Source organism: Halictus rubicundus, chromosome 13 (assembly GCF_050948215.1).
Source record: "Halictus rubicundus isolate RS-2024b chromosome 13, iyHalRubi1_principal, whole genome shotgun sequence".
Taxonomy (NCBI): domain Eukaryota; kingdom Metazoa; phylum Arthropoda; class Insecta; order Hymenoptera; family Halictidae; genus Halictus; species Halictus rubicundus.
Window position 1 is genome coordinate 10,091,581 of NC_135161.1, and position 17,275 is coordinate 10,108,855.

At 45.4% G+C, this 17,275-nt stretch overlaps 1 protein-coding gene across 2 annotated transcripts; it reads left to right on the top strand.

The window, feature by feature from the left end:
• The first annotated feature begins 4,971 nt into the window (after positions 1-4,971).
• On the top strand, positions 4,972-16,809 carry Acsf2 (Acyl-CoA synthetase family member 2). 2 transcript variants are annotated; one of them, XM_076798757.1, is made up of 10 exons: positions 4,972-5,095; positions 5,149-5,276; positions 5,335-5,472; positions 7,440-7,839; positions 10,802-10,985; positions 12,616-12,822; positions 12,918-13,052; positions 15,000-15,113; positions 15,233-15,469; positions 15,540-16,809. In XM_076798757.1, the coding sequence occupies exons 2-10, from the start codon at positions 5,216-5,218 to the stop codon at positions 15,867-15,869; spliced, it is 1,806 nt and encodes a 601-aa protein (XP_076654872.1). In that variant the 5' UTR covers positions 4,972-5,095; positions 5,149-5,215; the 3' UTR covers positions 15,870-16,809. The 2 variants fall into 2 exon arrangements, with proteins under 2 accessions (XP_076654872.1, XP_076654873.1); XM_076798758.1 differs by having other exon boundaries at positions 5,075-5,088.
• Positions 16,810-17,275: the final 466 nt, after the last annotated feature.

Sequence of the window (17,275 nt, forward strand, 5' to 3'; positions counted from 1 at the left end):
AAATAGAAGGTCCGTGTTCTGAATCCTTCGAAGCAGCCACTTGGAAAGGAGGTCTCTATTCTGAATCGTTTGCAGGAGGACCTCTGCTGTACGCTTCCCTCCCGCAGGATCGGTCACCACTCGAACAGAAGACTTTTCTATCCCGAAGATGTCTACTCTACGCCGTCCTCCGGCAGGATCGGTCACCATCCGAACTTCTGTCCCGAATCCTTCGAAGGAGGATCTCTGCGCTTTCCTCCGGCAGGATCGATCAGCACTTGCGAAGGCAGACTGAACCCGAAGCCTCGCGGCACGCGCGTGCTAGCGGCGCGTTTATCCTGGCGGTTCTGAAGACGTTAGCGAGAGGGTTGGCTTCCCTCGACCCTCTCGACCCACCGGGAACAGGGATCGACCAATCACTGTCACGCTACCGAGCCGAGCGAACCTAACCACGGTCTTCTCTCGTTCGCCGAACAACCACGGACCTCCGCGGAATTTTGCACCGACCGGTGTCCGCAACCCGTTGCCCTAAACGCCGTAGGACAGACTGTACCGCTCGCTCCTCACCTCCGGAGTCGAGAAAATCCGCTCTGCTGGGTAGATCGGTGCCGAAGCACCGGAGCTGCTAGCAGCCTAACCGGGAATGCTACCCTGACAGGGTGGGGAGCGGCAAAAGGTGGTACGGTGGTGGCATGGTCGACGTCGACACGCGACTTCCGGCGCGGCCGGCAAGGCACGCCATCCACCTATCTCGGCCCGACGGTTTTAGACTTTAACCGCTGCCCTCTCCTCCTTCGACGCGATTTACCACCTTTATCACCCTGCCACCGAACCACCCCCTTCCACCCTTCCTCCACACCCCTATGCAAGGCTTTTTTCTGTCTGACGCTGCGTACGATCCCCCTCGATCGGGCTTTCTCTCGACTGATCGACGCCGGCTGTTTCAGCCTTGCCGGGTTTATCCTCGGCGCGGCGGACTCGGCTCTTTCATGGGGGAAACGCTTCGCTTTGAAGCGAGCCGCTCGAAACTAGCTGTCCGATTTTTTCGAATCGCTCTGGTGAATTTTGAAGCGGAGTCTTCCGAATTGTTCAGGAGTTCAGTGATCGGTTAAGCTCGGCCTTGTATCGTCCCAAAATCGATTCAAGGGAAGATATTGCATATTTCTCCGGAAGAGGTCTGGCCATGACCAACCGATTCTACTTCGCGCGAATGCTGGGACGCGCGCTATGATTTATTTTACGATTGCAATGATCAGAACTTCTGTGTCTTCATAATTTCCTCGAAGAAAAGGAAAAGTCGTGTTCATTGCACAGCGACAACGACAAAGTAGAATTTGATTTTCGTTTAAAGGAAATTAATAGCATTCTGTTCGAAATCCTCACCAGTCTCGTGAGTTCCCAAGTTAAGGGTTTATATAATTTAGTATAATAATAATAATAATAATAATATAGTACACAGGTCAAATTGTGTCACATATCGCGTGGCAGTGAACGTTCTAGTATAATACTTCATGCGAGCTCCAGCATTCGGTATTGAGATCGACATAGTGATTCAGAGAAGTTGACGATTGTGCAAAGAGTGTGCTGGTCATATCGAAGACGGGCTTCTTATAAAAAATGAATGACCAACGTTGTGTAATACGATGCTGGTGTTTGGATCTCTAACCTTTTGACCCGCAGAGATAGTGCACTCGTAACTGATATACTGCTACTCATCGTTACGTGTCTATTATTTACTATAATTTTGACAGTGACAATGACTTCGAGAAATATATTTCTCTTATTTGTTTTTATCGAACGAGCTGACAAATGCACGGTCACTACTCGTGTTTACTACGATCATTATCAGACTTATTTTCCGCATAAAGAGACGATAGCGTATCGTTGTTTATTCTTCTAATAACAGCTCGCCTCGACGGGACTACCAATAATAGAATCATCGCAATGGTACCGGTGGGAGTGAAATTATGACTTCAAGACCTCCCATAAAAACGCACTAGCAGATTCATTATCTCGGGCAGCCGCCGGTAGACGTCATGAACACCATGTAAATGGCGGGAATAACCGTAACTCTTCCAGGACGTCGTAGCTTTCGCACGGGGAAAACGTACGAGCTTAAAAACAGCGGAAAGAACGAGTACGAGATCGACGCTCTAGAATCGATCCTCGCACCGCTCGACGGTTCAATCTCTGCTGGAATCGCTCCGAATCACTGTCGTAAATACAGTGTTTACTCGATATATGTCCAAAACATATAACCACGGACATATATTGAGCAGGAGGTACTATTCCTTGATCTAAACGACCTTACACTCCTCGGCGACCGAGGTCTCTCGAGTTTTTGGGCCCCTCACTTGGTGGGGATAGTGTTCGGACTTTTATCGGCTAGGAATTTGGGACATATATAGAGTAGACGCTGTACTCCGTCGCATAAATTCGAATTAGGACTGTTCGCGGAACGGTTGACGTATTCAGAAGCCGTAATCGTTGGCATATCTGGCAGTGGCCGATATGTCTTATCAGCGTCCGGTGAAGTCACTTTATTGAACATAATATTTTTGGAGCAATAAATATAATACATGTAGTTATTCCACGAATAACTGACTAACAAAATTATACGAATTCTGTGGCCTTGAAGAAAATTATGTGGTTAAAACACCTGCCAAACTTAAGCGAGGCAAAAATACATAGATACCGGCGAGGCTAATCCGGAATAGTGGAAAGCCTGACGAAATTCGTGTTAACTATGCATTACCAATTACCGGACTTTTGTGCACGGTAGGAACTGTTCAATTTCGAGACACCGAAACGATAACGATATTCTCAAATTCTTGTCTTGCCAGTTTGGACCGGTTCCAGGTTCTATATTTTACAATGACTGAAATTATAAATAAAGGTGCTTTCGTTGGAAATGATTACAAAAATAATGCGACGAGCGAAAGTGTAAACACACTTCGCCAGTTTTACATAAAACGTGATAAAACAACCTATTTTTCAATTGAATGATAAGGCTTAGGTAATAATAATTATCTGGCGAATGCGACAAAGAAAACATAGCAGTTTATGTTAGATAAGATTAACAATACATATAATATTTTACCAAAATAAGGATTCGAAGCAATGTTTACTGTTTGGCACGTGTCCTCAGAAGCGATTAAGATAGTACGGAAATTCTAGGGAAATTAAGTTGTCAACAAACACTGATAGCCAACTGTAGTAAGACACGTGTAGACTGGTGTTTACACAGTTTTCCTCCTATTTGAAAGTTAATTGACACGTGTAAGTCAAGATGAAATTACTTATTGCAGATAAAAAAAAACAGTATCATTTCATTGCGCGATAAAAGTTTTCCACTACGGCCAATTACTGTAAAATGTGGTGTAAGTCATACGATGGTTGCAAGAATAAAGAAAACCTATGGTAACGTGTCAACTTCTTCAAGAAACGGTAGACCGCAACTTCTTTCTGACAGAGTTGCACCTGAAATTGCACATCGTCTTCGGTCTGAAAGTCATAAAACTCCAAAAAATCGCGGCTCAAAACGTTGGAGTAAATGCAAGTGAATGGAAAAACGTGGAAATCGGGTTAAAAGCGAAAGAAAAGAAACGCAAACCAGCTCTTTCAGACAAAAATATTAAACTACGAAAAATATTTGCTCACACAAACAAAGAGTGGACAACCGAAGATTGGAAAAGAGTTATGTGGTCTGGCGAAACAAAAATTAATAGATTTGAATCTGATGGAAGGTCTTGGTACTGGACTTCATCCGAAAATAGTAATCAATCAAGTAGCATAAAACAAACTATGAAGTTCGGGGGTGGCTCAATTATGTGTTAGGGGTTGTTTTACTCATAAGGGTGTTGGTCCCTTAGTTCGGATAGAAGGTATCACGTGCAAAGAGCATTATTTAAATATTTTGCAAAATAATTTACCTTCTGTTGTTAATTCAATTGAATTTGTTGAAGACGAAGTAGTATTTCAACAAGACAGGAACACTAAGTAAAGATAGTAAAAACCTGACTAGGAAAACAAAAGTTTTCTGTGGTAAAGTGTAGCACAAAGAAAATTTGTGGGCAATTGTGAAAAGAAAGCTAGCAAAATGTTACAAATTTTTAAAATGTGACAAGTTTAGTCACAGACTTAAGACCCGTCGGATCAAGATCATCTTAAGTCTGTGTCTGAAGGCTGTAAATGGAAATTATTAATTAAAATGTCACGTGACTATCCGGGACCCTTAAGGGGGCCGGCATGGTTTGAAATCCATATACGTATGCAAGGGTCAAAATCCAGACAAACTGCCGCTTCAATATTGCAATGAGCAGTTTAGAAGTGGTCAATTGTGTTTCCTAAAAGTCCAATCTACGTCTGTATAGAGCCCAAATTGCGACTTTCTACCTCATCGTGGAGTAATTTGTAATATTCGGCAGAAAACTCGCTTTCTGAAGCAAGTATGACGTCACAAGATGGCTGCCGCAGAGAGATTCTCTTAATTTCGAGAGATTTAGTGTTCGTATCGACAAAAAGGCTCTGTACAGACGTAGCAAAGACATGTACAAACACGGTGGTATGCATTTTCAATTGATTACTCACTTATTTAAGACGTAAAATGTCTAGAAAAAGGGCACAGGATAACATAGCGTGACAGTCAAGGCGAAATGCCTGCCGGCCCCCTTAAGGCTCGGTAGGTTCAGTGCAAACGTTACAGTTGAAATTCAGACAGCCTGTTAACGGGAAGGAAAATTTTCGCAGCGCGGTGGCGAAGAAAAGTGGGGACAGGGACGTCACGTTGCAGCAACAAAGAGGAACATGTTGAGTAATCGCACGATAAAAAATGCAAAGATATCGGGGGAATCGATCACCGATCGTTGTATTTTGTATGCACGTGGCTGGGGACGCGCGACGGCTAGACAATAAAAAGTCACTTGCCTTGGTGAGCTGTGACGTCGCGGTGTTGCTGAGTGTTGCGTGTACCAAGCGTTTATCGATAATTGCCTAACAAGTCGATCGGCTCTTAGCGTCGCGTCAGCGAATTGATGCTCCGGCTCGCAATAGTACGGAGACGCGTGTCGTCGACGACGGATGACCGACGGAGCAAGGGCAACGACGTTTGTAAATAGTGCCGCGTTTTCGCCGCTCTCTCCACGTTGTTGTCTCCGGGACATGTTTCAGTGATCCGGGGATACGTCGATAGACAGCGTCGATCCCGACCGGCAGGACAACGTTCGAATCGCGAACCATGTTGCGAAGATTCGCAATCAAGACGCTGGCCTCATCCAACGGCTGGCAAGTTGTTCACGGTGAGTTTCTCGGCCCGGGCCGAACTTATGCGAAACGTGTATCTAACTTTTTATCTAGATCACGGCCCGGCCTGGAAATTGCGACACGTTTCCGTGCGACAAGAACGATTTAATCATGGAACCCGGACGAATTTGGCGTACATCGCGCACGGCGGGACGGTGCCGCTCATAAACATGACCACCGGACAATTGATCGGTACGTTTTCGCATTGTTTTCTTCTCGGGAGATCGATCATGGATCGTCCGGCGCGAGCTCTATTCGAACTTGGATTTCACCAGATTTTTTCACCCTTTGCACTCGAGTGGTGACTCTGAAGCGACACTGGAAATTGTTGTGGCATTGTTTCAAACAAATCACAGTATTTAACCCGTAGCAATCGAATGGCGACTGTAAGGCGCCACTAAAAATTGCTGTATTATTGTTCAAAATATTTTTTACATTATTAAATTAGTTTGCATTTAATAAATTACTAAATATTTCAGTACTGTACGAGTAAATTGCACCATTTTTGTATGTATAGCACGAAAGCATATATATATAGAAGGGAAATATTCAAGGTCGGAAAAAATGTTTCTCGTTTTGGAGTTAAAATGGCTTCGAGTGCAAAGGGTTAACACGTTGACTGCCACGTCACCCATATGTGGGTGACGGAATTATTTGTCCAGGTTTTCAAATGAATTTTTACGTTAATGTATTCACTGTACCAAAGATTAGGATCTGTAAAATGCTAAAAAGTTGGAGGACTACTCGATATCATACATTAAAATTTTTTCAATTTTTATTTCATTAACTAACTTCCTTAGATCTTATGGTATTTTTGAGGTTTCTAGTTTGGCAGTCAAAGTGTTGATAGATTACTAAACATTCGAATATTATACGTGGAGATCGGAACAGTTCCGTATGAATGAAATGGAAATATTCTAAGACAGAAAAATTTAGTTTCGGAGTTAAAATAGCGCCGAGTGCAAAGGGTTAATTGTTGTTACCATTGAATTGAAAGTTTCCACTCGGAAACGATTCGATGGATATCTTTATTTCGGCGGATGCAATAGAAGAGTGGACAGAATCGAGATAAAGCTTTGCCATTTTTATAAGGTAAAGCAGTTGAATCGCTTCTGGTGATTGGCAGGGTTCAGCGTTGTTAAGTAGTTTCTCTAACAAACTCTAGATGAGGCAATTCGAAGTTGTGCGGACCGGGGATACGGTGCGTTCGTTGGTATCGTGTCCGCAGAGTTAGGGATCTTTATTCCCGGTTTATTTCTGTAAGACCCGTGTCGTGTACTTGGGTGCCTAGCTTTCTAACCGTGATACACAACTTCGTCTGGTAAGTATCATATTGAGGCAGGCGATGTGTCTGCGCAACTCCGAGTTACCAGCCGTGATCCGAGGTTCATTCATCGGAAATGTTAGGAGCAGCTGCGATACGCTATCGTTTATCGTTGCTGCGCAGCAAAAACATTTTAGGGATTCAAACATGATCATGGTTGTCCATGTACTGGACCGATTAAGAGAATCAATTTCTATCTTACTGTAGTCTGTTGCAGCCGAGGTAGATAATTTTTATGCACGAAGGTCATAGAATCATAGATCAATAGAAAGTCAACAGCGAATGGACTGCGCATCTGTAGGGAAAATAAAATTTGTTCAAGCCAACTGTAAGAAAGTTAAAATGTATTTCCCGCGTTAACATTTTTAATAAGTCAGCAACAATGTTAAAACATCGTTAAATATTTTTCTAATTTGATCAATCCGTTTTCCTTGTCAATGCACAAATTCTGCAGTGTAATCGCTACTTTCTAGAATTGGAACAATACACTGCGGATCTCTATGGAAAATAAAAATTGTTCGCATATACAGTGTTTACTCGATATATGTCCGAAACACGGGTCTAGTCGGGGACATATACCGGCCAGGAGATACTATTCCTTGATCCACGACTGTGGAGGCCTCTCGCTGGGTATGCCCGCGGCAGTGGGGGTAGCTTTGGGACTTTTATAAGTTAGGGATTTCGGACATATATAGAGTAAACATTGTATATCCAGAAACAAGGACCGACTAGACTTTCTTGCCGATATTATAAGCCGATAGCAATAAATTGATATTCCTTTAATCTGTCCGCTGCCTGAAATTGCACTAATTAATATCCACGTATCTTGGAGCAGGTACAGCAGCAGAGAGATGGCCAAACCAGGAGTGCCTAATCTCCGTGGAGCAGAACGTTCGCCTAACATTCTCGGAACTGCTGCGTCGTGCAGATCGTCTGGCAGCAGGCTTGAAGAAGCTGGGCCTGAAACAGGGGGACCGTTTGGGCCTCTGGAGTCCCAACGAAGCAGAGTGGTTGATAGCCTTCGCGGCAGCTGCCAGGGCCGGACTGATCCTGGTAGCTATCAATCCGGCGTATCAACAGGGAGAGGTCTCGTACTGCTTGCAAAAGGTGGAGGCCAGCGCGGTGATCGCTCCGAAGAGCTTCAAGACCCAGGACTATCCAGCCATGCTGCTTAGGACAAAACAGGACTGTCCTAGTTTGAAGCACATCATTATCCACTCGGAGGATCACGTGACGTAAGGAAACGGTCGATCAACGTCGAGCAACGTCTCGACGGTCCGTAGGATCGCGCCGGTCCCTTGGAAACAAATCAATTCGGTCTTGCTCGCGGCGCGGCGTTATCTCTCGCGAATGATAGAGCCGAGACCCCCTTGGAATTCCGTCTAATTTAAGCGAGGGGACGGGACACCGTTCGCGATAACTCTTGGTATCCGGCTAGGGCGGGTCGATAGCGGGACAGGAGACGGCGACGAAGCCACACGTAAATCCTTCGTCCTTAGGAAATGCGGTCGTATCGGACGCCCGGGCTCGTCCGAGGGCCGAACCTCCGGCTCGAAACCCATACTTTGTCCGACGAGTCGGGCCAGTAAAGGCAAACAAGCCGTGTTGGCTGCGCGAATAAATTCGGTGTCCCTTTTTACTGGTATTTAGCAGGTTGCTGCGTATGTCCGATTCTTAACGGTAAGCGTTAAAGAGACGTTTCTTTAAACTGAAACTTATCGAAGTAGACGTCATAATGCTCAACATGTTCTGCCAATTACTAGTCCGTTAGTAATATTATTCGAATGGAATTTTTTGTCAGCCTTTGTCTTTGACCCTCTCGGAAAAATGAATTCGTTTCTCCTGATAGGCGCGGAGCGTACGAGGTCAAAACCGCGGTTCTAATGTATTCGGCCAGTCGCTCGATCATACTATGCACCGCGCGGAGTCCCGTGAGTCATGAATATCGCGTGAGAGGCCAGAACAGCGTAGTCCGCCGTCGACGCGTAAATCGCGTATTCGACAACGTTAGAAGCGGGTTAATCGTCGGGTCGCCGCACCGATCCGGCTCGCTGTCGCGGATCCGTAAACGGCCCGACGCTCGCGCCACGCGATTCAAGATGATTGGGCACTTGTAAACATGTAATTGCCGGCGTCTGGGGCATGCGACGCCGTCGAAACCCGGCGCGATTTGTTCTAGGAACGCCTTAATACTTCGCGGGTAATGCGAGCGAGCCGGCGAGCAACGCGATCGTCCCCTCCGTCTCGCGTTTGGAAAATGTTAAATAATGCTACTGAGCTTCTCTAGGTAATTGCTTGGGGGTCCTAATGAGCTACGAAGCTTAGGACACAAATTGTAGTTTGATACAATTTTCACAAATAGTAAAGGCTCGCTTTGGAATATGTTAGACAGTGCTATAGAGTTTCTCCAGGTAGTTAGTTGGGGGTCTGAATGAGCTACAAAGCTTGGGACACAAATTTTAGTTTGATACAATTTTTATAAATGGTAATAGTGAAGGCTCGCTTTGGGAAATGTTAAATAATGCTGCTGAGCTTCTCTAGGTAGTTAGTTGGGGGTCTGAATGAGCTACAAAGCTTGGGACACAAATTTTAGTTTGATACAATTTTCACAAATAGTAAAGGCTCTCTTTGGAATATGTTAGACAGTGCTATAGAGTTTCTCCAGGTAGTTAGTTGGGGGTCTGAATGAGCTACAAAGCTTAGGACATAAATAGTTTGATACAATTTTCACAAATAGTAAAGGCTCGCTTTGGGAAATGTTAAATAATGCTACTGAGCTTCTCTAGGTAGTTAGTTGGGTGTCTGAATGAGCTACGAAGCTTAGGACACAAATTTTAGTTTGATACAATTTTCACAAATAGTAAAGGCTCGCTTTGGGAAATGTTAGACAGTGCTATAGAGTTTCTCCAGGTAGTTAGTTGGGGGTCTGAATGAGCTACGAAGCTTGGGACACAAATTTTAGTTTGATACAATTTTCACAAATATTAAAGGCTCGCTTTGGGAAATGTTAGACAGTGCTATAGAGTTTCTCCAGGTAGTTAGTTGGGGGTCTGAATGAGCTACAAAGCTTGGGACACAAATTTCAGTTTGATACAATTTTTATAAATGGTAATAGTGAAGGCTCGCTTTGGGAAATGTTAAATAATGCTACTGAGCTTCTCTAGGTAGTTAGTTGGGGGTCTGAATGAGCTACAAAGCTTAGGACACAAATAGTTTGATACAATTTTCACAAATAGTAAAGGCTCGCTTTGGAATATGTTAGACAGTGCTATAGAGTTTCTCTAGGTAGTTAGTTGGGGGTCTGAATGAATCAGTAAGGCCTAGAACATAAATTCTAATTTAAAACAAATTTTACAGATGGTATTAGTGAAGGTTGGCGTTGGAAAATGTTAAATAATGCTACAGAGCTTTTCTATGCAATTGGTCATGCTAACAGTCTTCGTATAATCTGCGGTTTGTATGGTCCGATTAACAAATGTATATTGATAACTTGACGTAAATGTTTTCCACGTAGACGGTGTATAATTTAGTAGATTAAAAGCTACGTAGTAAAAATAACATATGTTAGTTAAAAAAACAAGAAGTTAATTGCTACCTTCAAAGGTCGACTGTTAATGAGATAGGAACGAAAATATTATCATAAAAAAGCTGCAAACACTTCGTTACATAATTTTGGCCTGCATCTAGCCGCGTTCAGCACGGAAAGCGAAAGCGCAATGCCGCGTTTCTCGGTTTGCCCGACACCCCGTTAATCTCGAGCCAGGATTCTCGGATCTAGCGTGTTATCAGTCGATCGTATCCGTATCACCGATGGTAGCAAATCATCGCGAGTGCAATTTGGTAAAAACGCGGCCTCGCGAGTCCGTCTTCGAGGCTGGTCGCGATCCTCGTCGCCGATTGATCGTCCGCGCGTTCTCGCCCATCCGGCCAATCTATTTCCACCGGGGACTCGTAATTTCTCGAACTTTTGCCCGATCATCGGGGGCCGATTTGATTAATAATCGCCGGCCCGCGAACGGAATCACCGTGACGCGCAATTAGGTTAATGGCTGTGCGCCTGGTTCGTGGCCTGCTCTTTCTGCCTCTGCCTTTGCCACGCGCGCGCCTTGGTTTCGTTTTCAACCGTCGAGCTACGCGACGGCGAACGATCCACTCGGCGATCGATCCACAACCCTGACGGTTCACGAATCTTTGCAGGGGCACCCGACGGCTATGCGACGTCGAGAACCTGCCCTCGAGGATCGAGGTCGAGGCGATCGCGGCCGAGCAGGACGCGATCTCCTGCTACGACGGCAGCAACATTCAATTCACGTCGGGGACCACCGGAAAACCGAAAGCCACGCTGCTGAGGCATAGGTCTCTGGTCAACAACTCGCGACAGGTAACGACCAGTGGTAAAGCATCGATCTTCGATCACGATCCGGCTGGATCGTGTGGCCATTTCAATCTCCTGCACTGGTTGGATCGATTCGATCCACAAGCAGCGATCTACGTTCAATTGGAATTGGAATCGGCCAATTAAGGGTGTATTTATTATTCTAAAAGGGTGCAGCACTGCTGAAACTGCAATTGCAATTTTTCTGGTGGTGCTGACAAGCATCTTCAACCCTTATACATTTTTATTCACCCCTCAAACGACCCTTTAAGAGTGTATTCATTATTCTTAAAGGGTGCAGCACTGTTAAATCTGCAGTTGCAATTTTTCTGTCGATGCTCACAAGCTTCTTCAACCCTTATATATTTTTATACACCCCTCATACGACCCTTTAAGAGTGTATTCATTATTCTTAAAGGGTTCAGCACTGTTAAATCTGCGGTTGCAATTTTTCTGTCGGTGCTGATAAGCTTCTTTAACCCTTATACGTCTTTGCAAACCCCTTATACAACCCTTCATTTGATTCTTGCGCAATGATTGAATCGATTTGATTCTAAAGCAGAGCTGTATGTTTAGTTAGAATTTTTCTTGCAGAAGCGGTGTCAATGTGCATATTTTTGGGGAGTGCTGCATAGTGAAATCTGCAGTCGCAGTTCCCCGTCTCAGTATACACGAGCTTCTTCAGCCCTCATACACCCTTGCACAAGGTTCACTGCAAGCGTTCTTTAATCTCTGTGCAGCGTTCGGCTCAATTTGGAATTTTCCTTGAAACTCAAGAAAAACGTGATCGCCGAAGCTATCATTTCGAGTTCAAGCATTGCTATGCACCGGGGTAGCTCGTCTTCCCATCACGCGAGGAAAAATAAAGGGCGCAGCAGAGATATACACCCTCGTAGAACAAATGTAATTGGTTTTAGTACCTCGTTCGCCGATTCACCTGCCCGTTCCAGCAATTACAATGAAGTGTGTGTATCTAGGGGCAATCCAGCCCCGCAATCTACGTCAATCATCCGATACAATGATTCGGGAGCACGGAAAAAATTTCATTTCTGAACGTGGCGAACTTTCATTAAAATGAACGTTCCGCTGGGCGGACGGAAACGGTCCTCCGGAACGATTATTCCTGGGAAAACGTTCCGCAGTTATCAGACACCGTTCCGCTGTATTAACTAGGTTTACGATTAAGTTCTAGAGCCGATCAGAGATCCACCAGGAACTGGAAACCTGCACGCGAAGTCGCTCTACTCTGCTGTGTCAATTAAGTTCACGATTGCGGACACACCAAAATATTATAAAACTTATTTTCTTCGCTATAGATATAAAAATATCTCGCACGATATGCCTCTGTATTCCTAGGGTTAACTAGGTTTACGACTGCGGATTTTATTCACTTATCGAGGACATTGTTCTATCCGAAATGCATTTTCATTTAACTTTGCAAAATGACGGGATTATTGACATTGTAAAGACGTATCCACGAGGAATTATTCAACAAATTTATCTTTCCTGGGTATATATCGTTTAAAAAATGGCCAAACACGTGGGCAGACACGTTCTTGTTATCTTCGTAAAGCGACGTAAAATAGTTACTTTTAGTTCTCCGTAAATCTGGTATTAATTGGGCGTTTTTGATTAGATTCTAGAGCGATTGGAGATACACGAGGGTATGAAGGCCTGCATGAACGTCCCCTTCTTCCACGCGTTCGGCATAACGAACACGATGGTGTTGCTTCACGCTGGGACCACGCTCGTGCTCGAGTCGCCCTCGTTCAACCCGGTCAAGTCGATCGAGACGATGGTGAGGGAGAAATGCGAGATCGGTTATGGGACACCGACGATGTGGGTAAGAAAAGCAACGACCCCGCGTCGCCTTTACGAGCCGGCAATAAAATTCTCGTTGGCCCTGTTCAAATAAGACGCGCGAACCGTTTGCGTTAGATCAATCTTCTCGCCGCCCATCAACGGCTTCAGCCTCCGCCAATAAGGCTGGCTTGCGGGATCACCGGAGGCTCCCCTGCCGCTCCGGAGCTGTTCAAGAGGATACGAGAGTGTTTTCGCTTCGACAATATTAAGGTGAGCGACCGGGTTACAAGGATCCTGCCGAGCAACCCTCCTGCGACATTTGCTTTCCGGCGAATATGCCGTTTAACGTTTCGTCCCGCACGCTGCCAATTGATAGGGAACTACCGTCAAAGTGGAACACGGTAGGCAGACCGTCGCTATCTTGTCCTTGACGGTGGCACAACGATACCCGTATCTTATCGGGAGTGCGTACTCTCCGAGATTTTCTAGAGCTTAAACACTAGGCTAGACTGTTTAGATATCGCGTACTATCACTGTTCCTTATTGTCCCACTTCGATTGCAATTTTCTCATAACTCTTTCAAACCTATGCTCCAGAAATAAGGGTCTCCGATCTGAGGAATCTAAGCATTTCGTTTGGGATTATTCTGTGGAAGGTTTCAAACAATCTTTTACCACAAGTACTGGGCAATTACATAATGGAGCTCTGAGACAAAGCTCAACCTAATTGGCTCATTAATTTTCGAGATAGATTGGTTACCTAAAAATCGAAGTGGGACACGATTGAGATTATATTTATATTTACTTATATTTATGATAGATAGAGGATGCTTTGCCTAGATACTCTCCTACGGCTCCCACCGTGAACGAGGAAATCAAATTCTGTTTGATGATAAAATGTATAAAAAAATCCTGCAGCGTTACGCGACTCTGTCTTCTCTTTGTGTAGGCTGGACGATCGATTCTCGAACTTTTAAACGTCTTTCCGAGCAGCTTAAACTCCGAGGCGCCGATAAAGACAGGTGAATTGGGCTACCGGAAAGTTTTCGAGCAGAGTCAATACACGATCGCTGTTATCACGCTATCGTTCGACGAACCTGAGAAAGTTGATTCCGTTCCTGGGGAACAGGGCCGCTAATAATAGTGCGAGGGCCACACTCTCGTTTCCCCGCTATCCATAATTGTCGAAATATCATCGGCTCGGTAGACCGGGCCGAGTATCGTCCAAGGGTCGTCGACACCAGACGGGTCGCGGTCGCCGATTCGGGCCTGTATAACGCGTCGCGTACGGCCGTTATCTATGCACATATCTCCCGCGCCGAGCAACTCCTCTGGTTCGTTCGTATGCATAAATACGATTCCGCGAGGAGAAATATCGTTCCTCGCGTCCCGCGATCAATAACGTTCCCTTTCGCGAAATCGGCTCCCGAGGTTGTTCCCGGCGTTTATTACGTTCCATCGGTCTGCTCTCTCTCTCTCTCTCTCTCTCTCTCTCTCTCTTACTCCCTCTCTCCCTCTCTCGGTTCGTATGCACCCCTTATGGCCTCTTCCCATCCTGAAAACTCCTCGAGGAAACCTTCAACTTCGCGAGCCGCCGATCTTCCGGGGGAAAATCGCAAAAAATTCCCCCGCAATGAATTTATTCAGGCACCCGGTATGTTAATTCAATATTATTATTTAGTGTCGAACGTGCGCGTCTTTCCTCTCGTAGACCACGAAGAGCTCGTGTATTTATTGGAAGCAAGAATCGGCTCTTTGGAATCTTGTTCAGAATCGTTGTCAACGTCACGCGCGATTTTTATGCGTTCCGCTTTGTCATTTTCTCGCAAAACGTTCTAAACGTTCTACCAGTACAATGAATTCTCGATAATTGTCATGCCAGCGTCGTGTATCGTCCAGGAGACATACCCGTGTTATGGTTTTTACACTCCGAGGCGTCCGAGGCGTCTCGAGGTTCGCGAACCCTCACGGGGTGTACCCCGCGGTAGTGGGGATAACTCCGCGACGTTTATCATCCAGGCCTTGGCGACATATACAGAGAAATCACTGTACTTTCGGAGACCAGAGGATTCTTCGAGATACGGATTTAAGGTTTTAATTTCTATGAAAACGTGGCCTGAATCAACTATACATTGATATTCATGAACAAGAAGTGCGACAGGGTTACGTCACAAACTGAAGAAACGAATAAAAGTATGTTCTGTCTTTGATTTGGCAGACGATTTACGGTCAGACGGAGGCAACAGCAGTGGTCTGTCAGTCGCTGCCAGGCGAACCTGCGGAATTGACAGAGACCACGGTCGGTCACGCGTCCTGTCACATGGAACTCAAGGTAAGAAGCTGGGCAACACGTTCCGACCTACATTGTCTCGCATGCATTAATTGGAACCTACAAAATGTAGACTAACTTCTAACAAAATGTATCTTCCTCATATTTTCCTCTGTTCCAAGGTGACGGACGAGAAGGGCGAGATGGTGCCCTTCGGGGCCGTAGGCGAGCTTATGGTTCGCGGCTATAATACCATGATGATGTACTGGGCCGACGAGGAGAACACGAAGAAGACCTTCACGGAGGACGGGTGGCTGAAGACGGGCGACCAATTCGTCCTACGGCCGGACGGCTACGGTCTCATAATCGGCCGGCTGAAGGACATGGTGATCCGGGGCGGGGAGAACATATTCCCGAAGGTAAGGGCCGACGGTACCGTGACTCGGCACGGTATTCGATCCCGCTTATCCCGGCGAATCGCGTTTCCAGGAGGTCGAGGACTTCTTGATGACGCATCCGTCGGTGGTCGAGGCGCAAGTCTTCGGCGTCCACGACGACGTCTACGGCGAGGAGATGTGCGCGTGCGTGCGCCTCCGGGAAGGTGCAACGATCACCGAGGAACAGCTCAGGGAATACGGCAAAGGCAAGATCTCGCACTTCAAGATACCACGGTACGTCGAGTTTGTCGACGAGTACCCGAAGACCACCAGCGGCAAGGTACAGAAGTTCAAGTTGAGGCAAGAGATGGAGAGGAAAGGCGTGATACCGGTTACACCGAGCAAGGCTTCGATTCCTCTCGCGGGGGCTGCCTCTGGTTAACCCTTCGTGGTTCCCAATGGTTTTGCTATTTTTTATTTAGCACGTGACTCTGTGGATTTTTACATTACCAGAGCAAACTGTCGAGGCACGGAGAAATTGCTGTGGAACACAGCCGGAAGACTTTAGCACAATTTTCGGACGATCGGACGAGGTTTCTGTACCTCGTAGCGCGAGAAGCGTCTTAGTAGGCTCAATGATTATATTTTATCGAAGTAGGACTTAATCTCATTTAAAAATTAATCTTGAAAGAAATGTTTTCGAGTTAGATAGTCCTAAGAGCAAAGGATTAATAATTGCCGATTGGTTTTTGTCAAACGAGCTCCCGTTTGCGAGCATAAGAGGACAAATCCAGTTTGGACTGAAACCGTGCATGAATTTATGTGCAGTGCACTAATAACTAGACAATGAATTTGACATATTCATTACAAAAATGATTCGACGATTTTTTTTAAGTATCAATATATTTTACAAAGATGACGAATATGAGGATTGAAGTATGTATTTGGTACAAGTTCTCCAGTCACATGGAAGCGTTAAGTAGAGTATTTCTGTAATGCGCAAAGGGTTAATTTTCAACCCTGAAGAAACGAAGCTCTGAAAGTACAAATGATTCCCAAGGAAAGAACTTTCGGTGGATTTATGTTATCCAGTCTTTCTTGTCTGCTTAGATAGGAGATAGTCCAGAGATAACAGGATCGTAATTTCTCTTTATCGAAAGTGTTATCGCTGGAAAGGTCAGGGTGACCATGTGATATCTCTGAGCCACCTGCCTCGCGGCAGATCGCGCCACTTGTCTGTGCATCGGTGCACGTGGCAATGCGGAGAACTGCTTTATCACGGACGGTATACACCCAACAGTATCCCTCATCAATAATCTCTACTAACGCAATCATAAATTCCTAATTTCTAATCTGTTCCTCATGGATAATAGGATTTTACGCATTTATGAATAAATTAGCCGAGGGAAATATGAAACGGTAAAAGATTAGGAAAATCTAAGAACACACAGTTTTCAATGTATCCACATTACTGAAGGATGGGATCATCTTCTATTCAATTCCTGCTTCCCACAATCGATGCAGGCCCTTTTTCGCACAAAGTTCCGCAGGCTCAACAATCGCCTAATTTCAAGTACCCGATACAATCAAAAATTCCTAATTTCTAGTCCCTCGACGCGAGGAAAGCGTGAAGTTCCAAAAGTGTAGAACGAAACCCGACGGACCTTCTGTTTCCTGAACAGCACGCGTTCACGTTGAATATTGCCGAAGCCTTTGGCAGGTAAACGAGCAAAGCGTCGATCGTTGATCGATGACACACGACCAGGAAGCGGAGTATAATGAGGCGAGGAAAAGGAAGGAAGCCGTGAACGCCGAGGAAGCTGCAAGCAAAAAGTCGAACGACGAAGA

Excerpts from the sequence above, each read along its gene's own strand:
- Acsf2 (XM_076798757.1), top strand. The coding sequence starts at position 5,216 with ATGTTGCGAAGATTCGCAATCAAGACGCTGGCCTCATCCAACGGCTGG. Across the intron at positions 15,114-15,232 it reads CCTGTCACATGGAACTCAAG|GTGACGGACGAGAAGGGCGA; the intron begins GTAAGAAGCTGG and ends CTCTGTTCCAAG. Across the intron at positions 15,470-15,539 it reads GGGAGAACATATTCCCGAAG|GAGGTCGAGGACTTCTTGAT; the intron begins GTAAGGGCCGAC and ends TCGCGTTTCCAG.